We start from the raw sequence: 14,837 nt of genomic DNA, 5'->3' as shown, positions 1-14,837 counted from the left end.
GACTTAGTGAATTCAACTTAAAAAGGGCTATTCCGCCACTTTAACCTCATATTCATTGCAATCAACATACCTGTCTACACGTTTTTAAAATGTATTTACTTCTGATGTAATTGGGCAGAACTTTAACCTTATATATTTTTCTCTCTACAAAACATAGAAATGCACCATTCACATATGCAGACACTGGTATTGTGCTGAAGACAATGAAAATGAGGTTGGAAATGCCCTTTAATGTAGATAGGTAAAACAACTACATCACAATCATTGTAAGTAAAAGTTCCCTCAATAGAGAAGCTATCAGCATAATCATTGCTAGTAAGAACAGACAAGTGCAAGGTGCTAGTGCAAGGAAGTCAAGTAGAACAGTATGACAGCGGATATTTATTGGATACCTTTTTATTTTCATCAATAGCTCAGCAGCTTCGACAGACAAATATTACAAATCATTTTCTTTTTGTGCACAGGTTCTCAGGAGGCGGAGCTCCCAGGAGAGGAGCGGCTGAGCAGGTCAAGGGAGGAGCTATTGTAATGAGGGGGCGGGTCTGTTCGGACCAGAAAGTGGATGAGAAAGTTAACTCCGGGGAGGGCAGCCTTTAAAGTACAATCAAGCATTCAAATCCTAACAGCCATTCAAGTCTTGTCAGTGTTGAGCAGGTAAATGAACCGGCATCGTATCAAGGCAGAGAGAGCTGGGGAGAGAGGACAGCGCAGCTTGGAAAGACATTCAGCTGGACTGAACTAGGCCTAGGCTGAGCTAGGTCCACAATTTGGATAGTTAAGGACTTTAAAGTAGGAAAATGATGTATTCCCAATCTGTGCCCTTTTTGAAGGACTAGGATGGGGTCATTCGAGTGAGCCTGCCAGTGAAAACCAAAGAAAGACCAGTTGCCATAGTTGGTGTAAACAGAACTACTTTATCCTTCTTCGGTCTTGTTTTAGGGTAGTTGTGTTTTTACTTGATCTCATTGCCATACAAGACAGAGAACCTGCAGACTACACCTTTAAAGAGAGAGGCAAGCCATTGTAATCTGTCAGCAAATCTCATGCTAGTACTGGAAACGTCCCTGTGTAAGACGTGATGCTTTAGACAGAACTGCCTTCTGACAATTCTTTGTGAGCCAAAAGCATGCTCCAAAGGGGAAATAAAGCTCTATTCTACAACACTCCCCCAAACAGACAAGCATGGAGCAGCAAATATGGGCACGACTTCACGTGGGTGAAAAACTGCAAATATAGAATGCACGCACAGAAAAGCACAAGCCTGCGGTTCCCCTCCTGCATTGGGCGGAGTTACCTAACATAGCAGGCGTAAAATAAACGCCTGAAACTAGATCCTTAACGAGAAGGGGGGGGGGGGGGGGGGTCAGGAGGTTCTCTTCTGCACCATTCAACCAATCCAGTACATGTGGAGGAGATGGAGCGTTACCTTGTTAATGTCCAAAAGTGGAAGTCGCGTCACAGGCTCTTTCCATTTCCCCTTAAAACCGGATCGTCCGGTGTTGGGCTCGGCAGAGGCTAGGCGAGAGCTGTGTTCATTAGTCGCAGACCTTTGCAAAAAAAGTTTTGCAACGGAAACCATTTACTCTAGGAACTAAACGGAAGCAAACAACGCAAACTGAACCAACGAGGGGGGGCCTACCTGAATTTGTCCAATCGTTGCAAAATGTTTTCCAATTGGAGTAAATGTTTTTAGTTGCAAAACGTTTTGAACAGAAAATACATTTTGTAAAGGAATCCGAATAATGAATAGACCCCAGGCTTTATCCTCAGGAGAATAGAGATGGTAACTTGCTCTCCATATTAGTGTTCTTTCCACTCATTGGATGATCGAGAGATGATAGGATAGTGTTCAACTGGATTGGATGATGCTTTCGTACAGGGATCGTATTTACAGTGAATGTAGTTCAAAAGTGCTGGACACACAACTAGCTATTTACATGTAGAAAAATAGGGGGGGGGGGGGGGAACAGTGCAATGGGACATTATGGGCATTGTGGACATCAACTAGATGGAATGGAAGAAAAGTAAATGTGAAAATATATAATTATATATTTTCCTTTTCAATTAAATGAAATGCTTGTTTTAGTTACATGACAAATACATGTTGAAAACACACACACTGCACAATCATTTCCGAATTCTGTAGAAAACATTGTGTACGCTTTGCCCATCATAAGTACATTACCATACACACTCCAAATACAATTGGTTCAGCGCTAGATACAAAAAAATCATAAGCACCAAATGACATGTTCTGTTTCAGCGCAGTGCAAAATAAGTCTCTTTTTAAAACATTCCTCCAAAGATATGACATTCAGTGTCTCACCCCACCCAACCAGGCAAGCCCCTCCCATAAAAGGTCATATTACATATGCTCCTCAAATATGCTTGATAAAGTTGTTTCTCCTATTTAAGGTATCAATTCGGGGAGGGCAACTTTTCCCCCTGAGACTAACATTCAGGACTCCCACCACACCTCCCTAGCCATTCCATTCCACTTGAGGGCTGTTTAATTTAGATTCGTCCCATCCCTCTCCCCTTCATCCCTCCCATATTTAGGAGGCTGCTCTGGCTTGCAGAGTCGGATTACTGGAGAGACTGAACACTAACTTACTGCATAAAGAGAGCAACTCAAAACAAGCACAACAATCATGTAAAATAAGCATGTGTACTACAGTCCTAGTCCCAGCCCAGGGATGACACGGCAGCACTGTATCGAGGAGGGGATGAAAGTCTAACACGGTCCACTCTCCAGTTCCTCTACTGGGGGTAGGGATGAGGGTGGTAGGTGGGCTGAAGTGAAAAAGTAGCCCCCCTCTCTGGTTTTCAGGGACTGCGTGTGTGTGTTAAGGAGTAGACTTCATGGACTGTGTGTGTGTGTGTGTGTGTGTGTGTGTGTGTGGTCTAGTTCTTAGGCGACCAGCCCCCTATAAGAACAGGCTTGAATGACCTGGCTGATGCGTGAATAATACTTGTGTGATGCTAGATCAAGTAGCTCCAGTATCCAGCACCCCCTCTCTGCTTCCCCCCAGTGGTGATATGCAGCACTGCAAATTGGTGGTCACTGGGCCTCTGTTGGCCTACCCTAGCTGCTGTTCACTTTGAGACTCTTCATGCGGTGCAACAGGGAGTCCTTCTCCATTTGGGCCTCAGCTAGAGCCATCTTGGCTTTGGAGAGCTCCAGTTTCAAACATTCGTTCTCCTCTATCAGCAGCTAGGGGTAAACAGAAGAGAGGGTGTTGATGAACGTGTTGGTTAAATTCCTATGAAAGAGTGCAGGGCATAACATTTTATTTTTGGTCCACCAGCCAGCCAGATTTTTTACCAGCCAAAATATTTCCCCCCCGCTAAAATTACACCAAATAAAAACAAAAGCGTGGTTTGTAATGTATCCAAAACAAATGCATTACTAGAAAGAAGTAATGTGGTATAATGTTTAATTGAATTTGTGACTTGAATACACACACAAAATATCAGATGAGACAAAGATTTTCACCTGCCCCTTTAAGGGCCAGGGGTTACCATGGTAACGATACTCCAGTCATGTTTGTGGCTGTGAGATTGAGTCTGACTAGTAGAAGCGTCATCTTCGCTTCCCGAGCAGTTGATACTCAAACATAGAAAAACAACCTAGCTTGTGAATAAAACAATGTAAATAGCCGAGAAACATGTCGTCTCACTGCAGTAGACTTTTGTTTCAAGTAAATTTGACCAACTTTTATGCCTGTGCGCAGCGCTTCTAAAAATGTATATTTCACTCAGCTCTTCACATGCGCAGTGTTGCAGCGCAAAGTGGAATAGGCTAAATAGGATTGGCAGTTTTGACTTTGTGCGATTAATTTACAAGCTATGAAATAAAAAGGTAGAAATAATTTGATAATTTGCAGTGTTTATTTAACATGTGATCATACTTGCCTATTTTTATTCACAAATGAGAGTGAAATGCTCGCACTGTGGAGCCCTGACCCCCCGCCAACATGGCTGGTGTAAATAGACATTCTTACCTGCCAATTCCAAAATCGACCCTCATTTGGCTGGTGGCGGGTGTTCATTTTAGGCCCTGGATGAGTGGGTGGTGTGTGTGTGGACTACTCACCTGCTCTTTGTTGGAGGGGGTTGTGCTAGGGCTAGGAGGGCTGGGGGTCTGTGTGGCCTTGGGAGTGCTGTTGACCACACTCTCAGGGACTGGAGACAGACCGCTGTCAATCAATTGGACTTCTTTCTTAGGCCCCGCCTCAGATGCATTTTCCACTGTGACAACAGAGAGGGGGGGGGTAAAAGGTAGAAATAAACTTGAAAGGCATGTCATTGTATGATGATGAAATGAGACGTGTTGGTGCGGAGGGTGCAGGAGGCAGTGTGTGTTTGTGTATGAGTGAATGAGTGAGGCAGTGTGTGTGTGACTGAATGTGTGAGGCAGTGTGTGTGTGACTGAATGTGTGAGGTACTGTGTGTATGTATGATTCAATGTATGAGACTGTGCGTGTGTGTGAGAGAGTGAGGCTGTGTGTGTGTGTGTGTGTGTGTGTGTGTGTGTGTGTGTGTGTGTGTGTAGAGTCGTGGCCAAAAGTTGAGTGACAAAGTCTGCCTCCTCAGTTTGTATGATGGCAATTTGCATATACTCCAGAATGTTATGAAGAGTGATCAGATGAATTGCAAAGTCCCTCTTTGCCATGCAAATGAACTGAATCCCCCAAAAACATTTCCACTGCATTTCAGCCCTGCCACAAAAGGACCAGCTGACATGTCAGTGATTCTCTCATTAACACAGGTGTGAGTGTTGACGAGGACAAGGCTGGAGATCACTCTGTCATGCTGATTGAGTTCAAATAACAGACTGGAAGCTTCAAAAGGAGGATGGTGCTTGGAATCATTGTTCTCCCCAGACCTGAAACCCATTGAGAACTTGTGGTCAATCCTCAAGAGGCGGGGTGGACAAACAAAACCCCACAAATTCTGACAAACTCCAAGCATTGATTATGCTAGAATGGGCTGCCATCAGTCAGGATGTGGCCCAGAAGTTAATTGACAGCATGCCAGGGCGGATTGCAGAGGTCTTGAAAAAGAAGGGTCAACACTGCAAATATTGACTCTTTGCATCAACTTCATGTAATTGTCAATAAAAGCCTTTGACACTTATGAAATGCTTGTAAATATACTTCAGTATTCCATAGTAACATCTAACAAATATCTAAAGACACTGAGGCAGCAGACTGAAAATTAATATTTGTGATATTCTCAAAACTTTTGGCCACGACTGTATATACAGTTGAAGTCGAAAGTTTACATAAACTTGTTTTAATGACTCCAACCTAAGCGTTTCAACCACTCCACAAATTTCTTGTTAACTTCTCTAGGATAGGGGGCAGCATTTTCACGTTTGGATGAAAAGCATACCCAAATTCAACTGCCAGCTACTCATCCCCAGAAGATAAGATATGCATATTATTAGTAGATTTGGATAGAAAACATTCTGAAGTTTCTAAAACTGTTTGGATCATGTCTGTGAGTATAACAGAACTTATTTAGCAGGCGAAACCTCAAGGACAAACCATTCAGATTTTATTTTTTCGGTCACTCTCTTTTCAATGGGTTTTCATTGACCTGCTTGCAGTTCCTACCGCTTCTACTGGATGTCAACAGTCTTGAGAAATTGGTTGAGGTTATTCCTTTGTGTAATGAAGAAGTACGGCCATCTTGAACGAGAGTCACATTAAGTGTCCTGTTAGATAGAAGCGCGTGAGCAGAAAGCTGGCTATAGTTGGTTTTAATCCTGTATTGAACACAGATCATCCCGTCTTCAATTATATCGATTATTAACATAAAAAAATACCTAAAGTTGTATTACAAAAGTAGTTTGACATTTTTTGGCAAAGTTTACAGGTAATCTTTGAGATATTTTGTAGTCACGTTTGAGCAATTTGGAAGCGGTGTTTTTCTGGATCAAACGCGCCAAATAAAATGGACATTTTGGATATATATCGACAGAATTAATCGAACAAAAGGACCATTTGTGATGTTTATGGGACATATTGGAGTGCCAACAACAGAAGCTCGTCAAAGGTAAGGCATGAATTATATTTTTATTTCTGCGTTTTGTGTCGCGCCTGCAGGGTTGAAATATGCTTAATTCTCTGTTTACAATGGTGCTAACTCAGATAATAGCCTCGTTTACTTTCGCCGAAAAGCCTATTTGAATTCTGATACGTTGGCTGGATTCACAACCAGTGTAGCTTTAATTTGGTAACTTTCATGTGTGATTTAATGAAAGTTTTATTTTGATAGTAATTTTCTTTAATTTGAAGCTCTGCATTTTCTCTGGCTTTTTGCCAAGTGAGACACTAGCGTCCCGCCTAAACTCAGATTTTTGGATATAAATATTAACTTTACCGAACAAAACATACATGTATTGTGTAACATGAAGTCCTATGAGTGTCATCTGATAAAATTAATCACTAACCTTTGATGATCTTCATCTCTATTTCTGCTTTTTGTTACTCCTCTCTTTGGCTGGAAAAATGGCTGTGTTTTTCTGTGGCCATCTACTGACCTAACAATCGTTTGGTGTGCTTTCGCCGTAAAACCTTTTTGAAGTCAGACATGTTGGCTGGATTCACAACAAGTGTAGCTTTAAATTTGGTGTCTTTCATGTGTGATTTCATGAGTTTGATTTTTATAGTAATATATTTGAATTTGGCACTCTGCATTTTTACTGGCTTTTGGCCAAGTGGGACGTTAACTTCTCTAGGATATGTGGGATGCTAACAAACTATAGTTTTGGCAAGTCGGTTAGGACATCTACTTTGTGCATGACAAGTAATTTTTCCAACAATTGTTTAGAGAGATTATTTCACTGTATCACATTTCCAGTGGGTCAGAAGTTTACATACACCAAGTTGACTGTGCCTTTAAACAGCTTGGAAAATTCCAGAAAATGATATCATGATGTTAGAAGCTTCTGATAGGCTAATTGACATCATTTGAGTCAATTGGAGGTGTACCTGTGGATGTATTTCAAGGCCTACCTGTAGATGTATTTCAAGGCCTACCTTCTAGCTCAGTGCCTCTTTGCTTGACATTATGGGGAAATCAAAAGAAATCAGCCAAGACCTCAAAAAAAGAATTGTAGACCTCCACAAGTCTGGTTCATCCTTGTGAGCAATTTCCAAACGCCTGAAGGTACCACGTTCATCTGTACAAACACCATGGGACCACGAAGCCGTCATACCGCTCAGGAAGGAGACGTGTTCGGTCTCCTAGAGATGAACGTACTTTTGTGCGAAAAGTGCAAATCAATCCCACAACAACAGCAAAGGACTTTGTGAAGATGCTGGAGGAAACAGGTACAAAAGTATCTATATCCACAGTAAAAAGAGTCCTATATCGATATAACCTCAGCAAGGAAGGAAGAAGCCACTGCTCCAAAACTGCCATAAAAAAGCCAGACTACGGTTTGCAACTGCACATGGGAACAAAGATCGTACTTTTTGGAGAAATGTCCTCTGGTCGGAGGAAACAAAAATAGAACTGTTTGGCCATAATGACCATCGTTATGTTTGGAGGAAAAAGGGGGACGCTTGCAAGCTGAAGAACACCATCCCAACCGTGAAGCACGGGGGTGGCAGGATCATGTTGTGGTGGTGCTTTACTGCAGGAGGGACTGGTGCACTTCACCAAATAGATGGTATCATGAGTATGGAAAATTATGTGGATATATTGAAGCAACATCTCAAGACATCAGTCAGGAAGTTAAAGCTTGGTCGCAAATGGGTCTTCCAAATGGACAATGACCCCAAGCATACTTCCAAAGTTGTGGCAAAATGGCTTAAGAACAACAAAGTCAAGGTATTGGAGTGGCCATCACAAAGCCCTGACCTCAATCCTATAGAAAATTTGTGGGAAGAACTGAAAAGGCGTGTGCGAGCAAGGAGGCCTACAAACCTAACTCAGATACACCAGCTCTGTCAAGAGCAATGGGCCAAAATTCACCCAACTTCTTGTGGGAAGCTTGTGAAAGGCAACCCGAAACGTTTGACCCAAGTTTAAAAAAAATGTAAAGGCAATGCTACCAAATACTAATTGGTTATGTAAACTTCTGACCCACTGGGAATGTGATGAAAGAAATAAAAACTGAAATAAATAATTCTCTCACCTATTATTCTGACATTTCGCATTGTTAAAATAAAGTGGTGATCCTAACTGACCTAAAATAGGGAATTTTTTCTTGGATTAAATGTCAGGAATTGTGAAAAACTGAGTTTAAATGTATTTGGCTACGATGTATGTTAACTTCCGACTTCAACTGTATATGAGTGAGGCAGTGTGTGTGTATGTGTGAGGCAGTGTGTGTGTGTATATATATATATATATATATATATATGTGAGTGAGACAGTGTGTGTGTCTCACCCCCTATAGAGAAGGCTCCATCGTCGGTCCTGTGGATGAGCAGGTTGGCGATGTGCAGGGTAATGGGGGTGGGATCAGGGTCAGATGGGTTGTCACGGAGACCATCATCCTGCAGAGGGGGACAGAGGTTAATGTGTCTGTGGTTAATTTGTGTGTGTGTGTGTGTTCATCCCCACCTTCAGGTCGATGTGTGTGTCCCTGACACTAATCTCCATCGGGAGGACCTGGGGGGCGGAGTCATCCTCCAGGAAGTGAGCCAGGTTCCTTAGCGACGACATGAGGAAGCTGGCCCGGTAGCCGTGGAGACGCATCTGGAGGAAACCGTTGGTCTCGGCCAGGGGGGAGTGGGTAGCAGCACAGGGCCCGCTCTCCAGCCGAGCCCTGACCTCCGGGAGATGGGTGGTCCTGTCTGAATTGGCCTCCAGACCACCACCTAGCGAGGGAAAGAGGAAGGAGAGAGGGGAGTGGGAGGAGAGAAAATGAGAACATCAATAATCAGGCAGTGATCAATTAATTCCCATTAAAAAGAGAAGGCATAGATTGGCTGCAATACAAACAGAATCACTGCAACCACAACTCAAAGAAAAGGCTCAGCGATGGCCGCTTGACAGGCATACAACCAGACATTGCCTTACTGCTGACGCCAGTCTATGAATCCATTTTTAAGGTGACTAATTTGTAAAGCAAGAGTCCTTCTGGGGGGTGGGGGTACTAATCCCATAAAACTATTTAAAGGCCAGTAAAGTGCCACAGCAGCTGCACGCAGACACACATTTTAATATAACGACAATGCATCGGTCACTGCCTCAGTAAGGAAGGAAGGAGAGATGGAGGGAGGAAATGGCAGACGTGAGAGAAGGTAAGAGGTAAAAACAGAAATAGTGAGAAAGTGATAGAGAAGGAGAGCGAGACATATAGAGCGGGGTAGGAAAGGAGAGCGCGCGAGAGAGAGGGGTAGTGAAGGAGAGAGATGGGGATTACACTTCTGTGAAAGAGGGAGGAGGCTGAGCTGAGGGAGAGAGAGATGGGGATTACTCTTCTGTGAAAGAGGGAGGAGGCAGCGCGAGCGAGCACTGCCTCATAGTACTGGAGGGTAAATATGGACCTCAACAACCCCTCTTAAATATTCACACACATTGGAGGTGACATGCTGGAGACACACATGCACACAACCTGTGTTGCCACAAAAACACATACCGACACTGGGTTTAATGTAGCTGGTAATGGGAGCAAAACCCCCATTAGTGCTAATGCACCGTCTCACTGCAGCAGTTAGACACACACACCCCTTGAGACATACACTGCAGTCACACACCCTTGAGACACACATTACAGTCACACACACTGCAGTCACACATTGTGTATTTTTTTACTATCCTTGTGGGAACCAGAAGTCCTCACCAGGATAGTAAAACAAGGAAAATCGTGTGGACATTTTGCCAATCCCCACAAGGAAAAATACTATTTATAGGCTTAGGGGTTAGGTCCAGGGCTACAATTAGGGTTAGGTTTGGGGGTTTGTGCTTAGGGAAAATAGAATTTTGAATGGGAATCAATTGTTTGGTCCCCACAAAGATAGTAAATCAAACGTGTGTAGCATGCTTGGTGGAGCAAAAATACAAATTACTATCTGTCATTTCATACCAATGATGAAATCAGAGACACTAAAACACACAAACAGGTAGTAGCACTTGTGTGCAAGCTTGCGTTTGCCTACCCATGCTTATGTTGCACACACACACACACACATACCTTCGCTGCCTGGGGCAGGGGGTACAATAGTGCTGCCCTGAGCAGTGGGTACCATACCTGCAAGAGTTATGGAAGGGTAAACCAAGTCAATTGGGAGTGTGTGGCCTTAACCCAGCTATAGATAGTACTCCAAGAGAATGGGGAATAGCAAAACTGCAGTGTGTGCGCGTGTGTGACTGCAGTATGTGTGTACTAGCCCACATGTATGTATGTATGTATGTATGTATGTATGTATGTATGTATGTATGTATGCGTATACATTTGTGTGTCTACGCATGCGTCTGTGTGTGTCTTCACCCAGGCTGCGGTTGCTGAGGTATTGTCGGAGGCTGACGTTTCCCAGCTGTGTGGGTCTGACGCAGCCCACCTCCAGAGACACAGCTGTGCTCTCCCCTCGCACTTCCATCCCCCCACACACACACTGCACCTTCAGCACCAGCACCGACACCTGGGGAGAGAGAGAGGGAGGGAGGCATTAAGTTGGATAAGAGAGTCTGCTAAAATGAATAAAAATGTAAGTTAATTCAATCAATTCAGAAAGCGGGGTAAAATTAATTCAGGAAATGAAAAATGCTCATGTGTACTCATGCATGTGTGTGTGTGTATATATATATGTATGTACAGTGCTTTCGGAAAGTATTCAGACCCCTTGACTTTCCACATTTAGTTACGTTACAGCCTTGTTCTAAAATGGATTAAATAAAACATTTTCAATCTACACACAATACCTCATGACAAAGAGAAAAAAGGTTTTTAGAATTGTTTGCAAATGTATAAGACATAAAAAACAAATACTTTATTTACATAGGTATTCAGAACTTTTGCTATGAGACTCAGGTGCTCAGGCGCATCCTGTTTCCATTGATCATCCTTGAGATGTTTCTACAACTTGGAGTCCACCTGTGGTAAATTTAATTGATTGAACATGATTTTGGCAAGGCACACACCTGTCTATATAAGGTCCCACATTTGACAGTGCATGTCAGAGCAAAAACCAAGCCATGAGGTCGAAGGGATTGTCCGTAGAGCTCCGAGACAGGATTGTGTCGAGGCACAGATCTGGGGAAGGCTACCAAAACAGTTCTACATCATTGAAGGTCCCCGAGCACACAGTGGCCACCATCATTCTTAAATAGAAGAAGTTTGGAACAACCAAGACTCTTCCTAGAAATAGGCGCACGGCCAAACTGAGGAATCGGGGGAGAAGGGCCTTGGTCAGGGAGGTGACAAAGAACCCAGAGTTCCTCTGTGGAGATGGGATAACCTTCCAGAAGGACAACCATCTCTGCAGCACTCCACCAATCAGGCCTTTTTGGTAGAGTGGCCAGACGGAAGCCACTCAGTAAAAGGCATATGACAGCCCGGTTAAAGTTTGTCAAAAGGCACCTAAAGATTCTCTGGTCTGATGAAACCAAGATTGAACTCCTTGGCCTGACTGCTAAGCGTCACATCTGGAGGAAACCTGGCACCATCCCTACAGTGAAGCATGTTTGTGGCAGCATCATGCTGTGGGGATGTTTTTCAGCAGCATGGACTGGGAAACTTGTCAGGATCAAGGCAAAGATGAACAGAGCAAAGTGCAAAGAGATCCTTGATGGAGTCCTGAGTGCTCTGGAGCAAGTTCTCAGACTGGGGCAAAGGTTCACCTTCCAACAGGACAACGACCTTAAGCACACAGCCAAGAAAACACAGGAGTGGCTTCGGGACAAGTCTCAATGTCCTTGAATGGCCCAGCCACAGCCCGGACTTGAACCCGATCGAACATCTCTGGAGAGACCTGAAAATAGCTGTGCAGTGACAATCCCTGTTCAACCTGACAGAGCTTGAGAGGATCTGCAGAGAATGTTAGAAACTCACCAAATACAGGTGTGTCAAGCTTGTAGCGTCACACCTAAGAAGACTCGAGGCTGTAATCGCTGCCAAAGGTACTGAGTAATGGGTCTAAATACTTATGTAAATCAGTTTATTTTTAATACATTTGCAAAAAATTCTAAACCTGTTTTTGCTCTGTCATTATGTGGTATTGATGAGGGGGAGGGGGGACAATTTAATCAATTTTATAACAAGGCTGTAACGTAACAAAACGTGGGAAAAGTCAAGGGGTCTGAAAGCTTTCCGAATGCATTGTATAGTGTGCGTGTATGCATGTGTGTGTACAGCACGGTGTCTGTTCATGTGTCAATGCCTGAATGTGAGCATACATTTCCTGTGCATGTGTGTATTACCATGTCTTTGGTGGGTTCGTCGATGCTCTGGGAGGTGGCACTGACAGTATCTGGTGAGCCAGCACCGTCCTGCTCCCCTGTGACCATGGCCGCTACTGCTGCTGCCTCCTTGGCAATTTCTGTGGCACTCTGCTCCCTCACCACATCCTTAAAGCCTGAGATGGACACGTCGTCTGTGGACACAGAAATAATTAAAATTGGTTGTCTGCTACCAATACATTGATAAAAACCAGACACAAAACTAAACTCAGCAAAAAAAAGAAACGTCCCTTTTTCAGGACCCTGTCTTTCAAAGATAATTCGTAAAATTCCAAATAACTTCACAGATCTTCATTGTAAAGGGTTTAAACACTGTTTCCCATGCTTGTTCAATGAACCATAAACAATTAATGAACACGCACCTGTGGAACGGTCGTTAAGACACTAACAGCTTACAGACGGTAGGCAATTAAGGTCAAAATTATAAAAACTTAGGACACTAACGAGACCTTTCTACTGACTCTGAAAAACACCAAAAGAAAGATGCCCTGGGTCCCTGCTCATCTGCATGAACATTCCTTAGGAATGCGAGCGAGGCATGAGGTCCGCAGATGTGGCCAGGGCAATAAATTGCAATGTTCGTACTGTGAGACGCCTAATACAGCGCTACAGGAAGACAGGACGAACAGCTGATCGTGGCAGACAACGTATAACACCTGCACAGGATTGGTACATCCGAACATCACACCTGCAGGACAGTTACAGGATGGCAACAACAACTGCCCAAGTTACACTAGGAACGCACAATCCCGCCATCAGTGCTCAGACTTAGACAATAGGCTGAGAGAGGCTGGACTGAGGGCTTGTAGGCCTATTGTAAGGCAGGTCCTCACCAGACATCATCGGCAACAACGTCGCTTATGGGCACAAACCCAGAGTCTCTGGACCAGACAGGACTGGCAAAAAGTGCTCTTCACTGAGGAGTCACGGTTTTGTCTCACCATGGGTTGATGGTCAGATTATCGTCAAAGGAATGAGCATTACACCGAGGCCTGTAATCTGGAGCGGGATTGATTTGGAGGTGGAGGGTCCGTCATGGTCTGGGGCGGTGTGTCACAGCCTCATCTGACTGAGCTTGTTGTCATTGCAGGCAATCTCAACTCTGTGCTTTACAGGGAATACATCCTCCTCCCTCATGTGGTACCCTTCCTGCAGGCTCATTCTGACATGACACTCCAGCATGACAATGCCTCCAGCCATACTGCTCGTTCTGTGTGTGATTTCCTGCAAGACAGGTATGTCAGTGTTCTGCCATGGCCAGCGTAGAGCCCTGATCTCAATCCCATTGAGCACGTCTGGGACCTGTTGGATCGGAGGGTGAGGGCTAGGGCCATTCCCCCCAGAAATGTCCGGGAACTTGCAGGTGCCTTGTTACCCCACTCTTCCACCATCTCACAGCAAGAACTGGCAAATCTGGCGCAGTCCATGAGGAGATGCACTGCAGTACTTAATGCAGCTGGTGGCCACACCAGATACTGACTGACTTTTGATTTTGACCCCCCCGCCCTTTAGTCAGGGACACATTATTCCATTTCTGTTAGTCACATATCTGTGGAACTTGTTCAGTTAATGTCTCAGCTGTTGAATCTTATGTTCATACAAATATTTACACATGTTAAATTTGCTGAAAATAAACGCAGTTGAGTGAGGACATCTTTATTCTGGTATAGATCACATCAGCTCACAACTGCCATCTCCTGGACAAACTATGGAATAGAAAGAACTCTTCAAAAGCCATTCAATATGTATAGAAACATGGTTTATTCTCAGGACTAAGTCTGGCGTTACCCCTCCATACCTAGGCCAAATAAAAGAGTAAAATGTGTAAAATGTTTTCAGAATATGTTCTCCTATAAACACCCCCAAATAATACAAATAAAAAATTGATGCACAGTGACAAGATTTGATAATCTGCACGATGGATAGACCTAGTCAGACCTGTAATGCCTGGAGGAGAATCATGCTCAACCGTGTGTGTGTGCGTCAAATCGACGTTTATTGATCGCATGCACAGTTTGAAGATGTTATAGCGGGTGCAGTGAAATTGTTATGTTAGTTACTGTCGTTGAAGTAGGAAGTTTACATACACCTTAGCCAAATACATTTAAACTCAGTTTTCCACAATCCCTGACATTTAATCATAGAAAGAATTCCCTGTCTTAGGTCAGTTAGGATCACCACTTTATTTTTAGAATGTGAAATGTCAGAATAGTAGATAAATAATTATATTTCAGCTTTTATTTCTTTCATCACATTCCCAGTGGGTCAGAAGTTCACATACACTCAATTAGTATCATTTGGTAGCATTGCCTTTACATTTCTTTTAAACTTGGGTCAAACGTTTCAGGTAGCATTCCACAAGCTTCCCACAATAAGTTGGGTGAATTTTGGCCCATTCCTCCTGACAGAGCTCG

At 43.6% G+C, this 14,837-nt stretch overlaps 1 protein-coding gene across 3 annotated transcripts in view; it reads right to left on the bottom strand.

Moving 5' to 3' along the window:
• Window positions 1–378: 378 nt before the first annotated feature.
• LOC129865136 (bridge-like lipid transfer protein family member 3B) overlaps window positions 379–14,837 on the bottom strand; it is a 51,587-nt gene continuing 37,128 nt past the window's right edge. For 2 of the 3 annotated variants that reach the window (XM_055937637.1, XM_055937639.1), the window contains 7 exons: window positions 12,385–12,557; window positions 10,457–10,607; window positions 10,160–10,216; window positions 8,584–8,840; window positions 8,408–8,516; window positions 4,097–4,251; window positions 379–3,214 (listed from right to left, as the gene is read on the bottom strand). In XM_055937637.1, coding sequence (XP_055793612.1) covers window positions 3,086–3,214; window positions 4,097–4,251; window positions 8,408–8,516; window positions 8,584–8,840; window positions 10,160–10,216; window positions 10,457–10,607; window positions 12,385–12,557 — 1,031 coding nt within the window. In that variant the 3' untranslated portion in view covers window positions 379–3,085. The remainder of the gene's footprint in view (window positions 3,215–4,096; window positions 4,252–8,407; window positions 8,517–8,583; window positions 8,841–10,159; window positions 10,217–10,456; window positions 10,608–12,384; window positions 12,558–14,837) is intronic. The other variant, XM_055937638.1, reaches the window with a different exon arrangement.

Source organism: Salvelinus fontinalis, chromosome 11, assembly GCF_029448725.1.
Source record: "Salvelinus fontinalis isolate EN_2023a chromosome 11, ASM2944872v1, whole genome shotgun sequence".
Taxonomy (NCBI): Eukaryota; Metazoa; Chordata; class Actinopteri; order Salmoniformes; family Salmonidae; genus Salvelinus; species Salvelinus fontinalis.
This window is presented reverse-complemented; position numbering and strand designations above follow the sequence as displayed.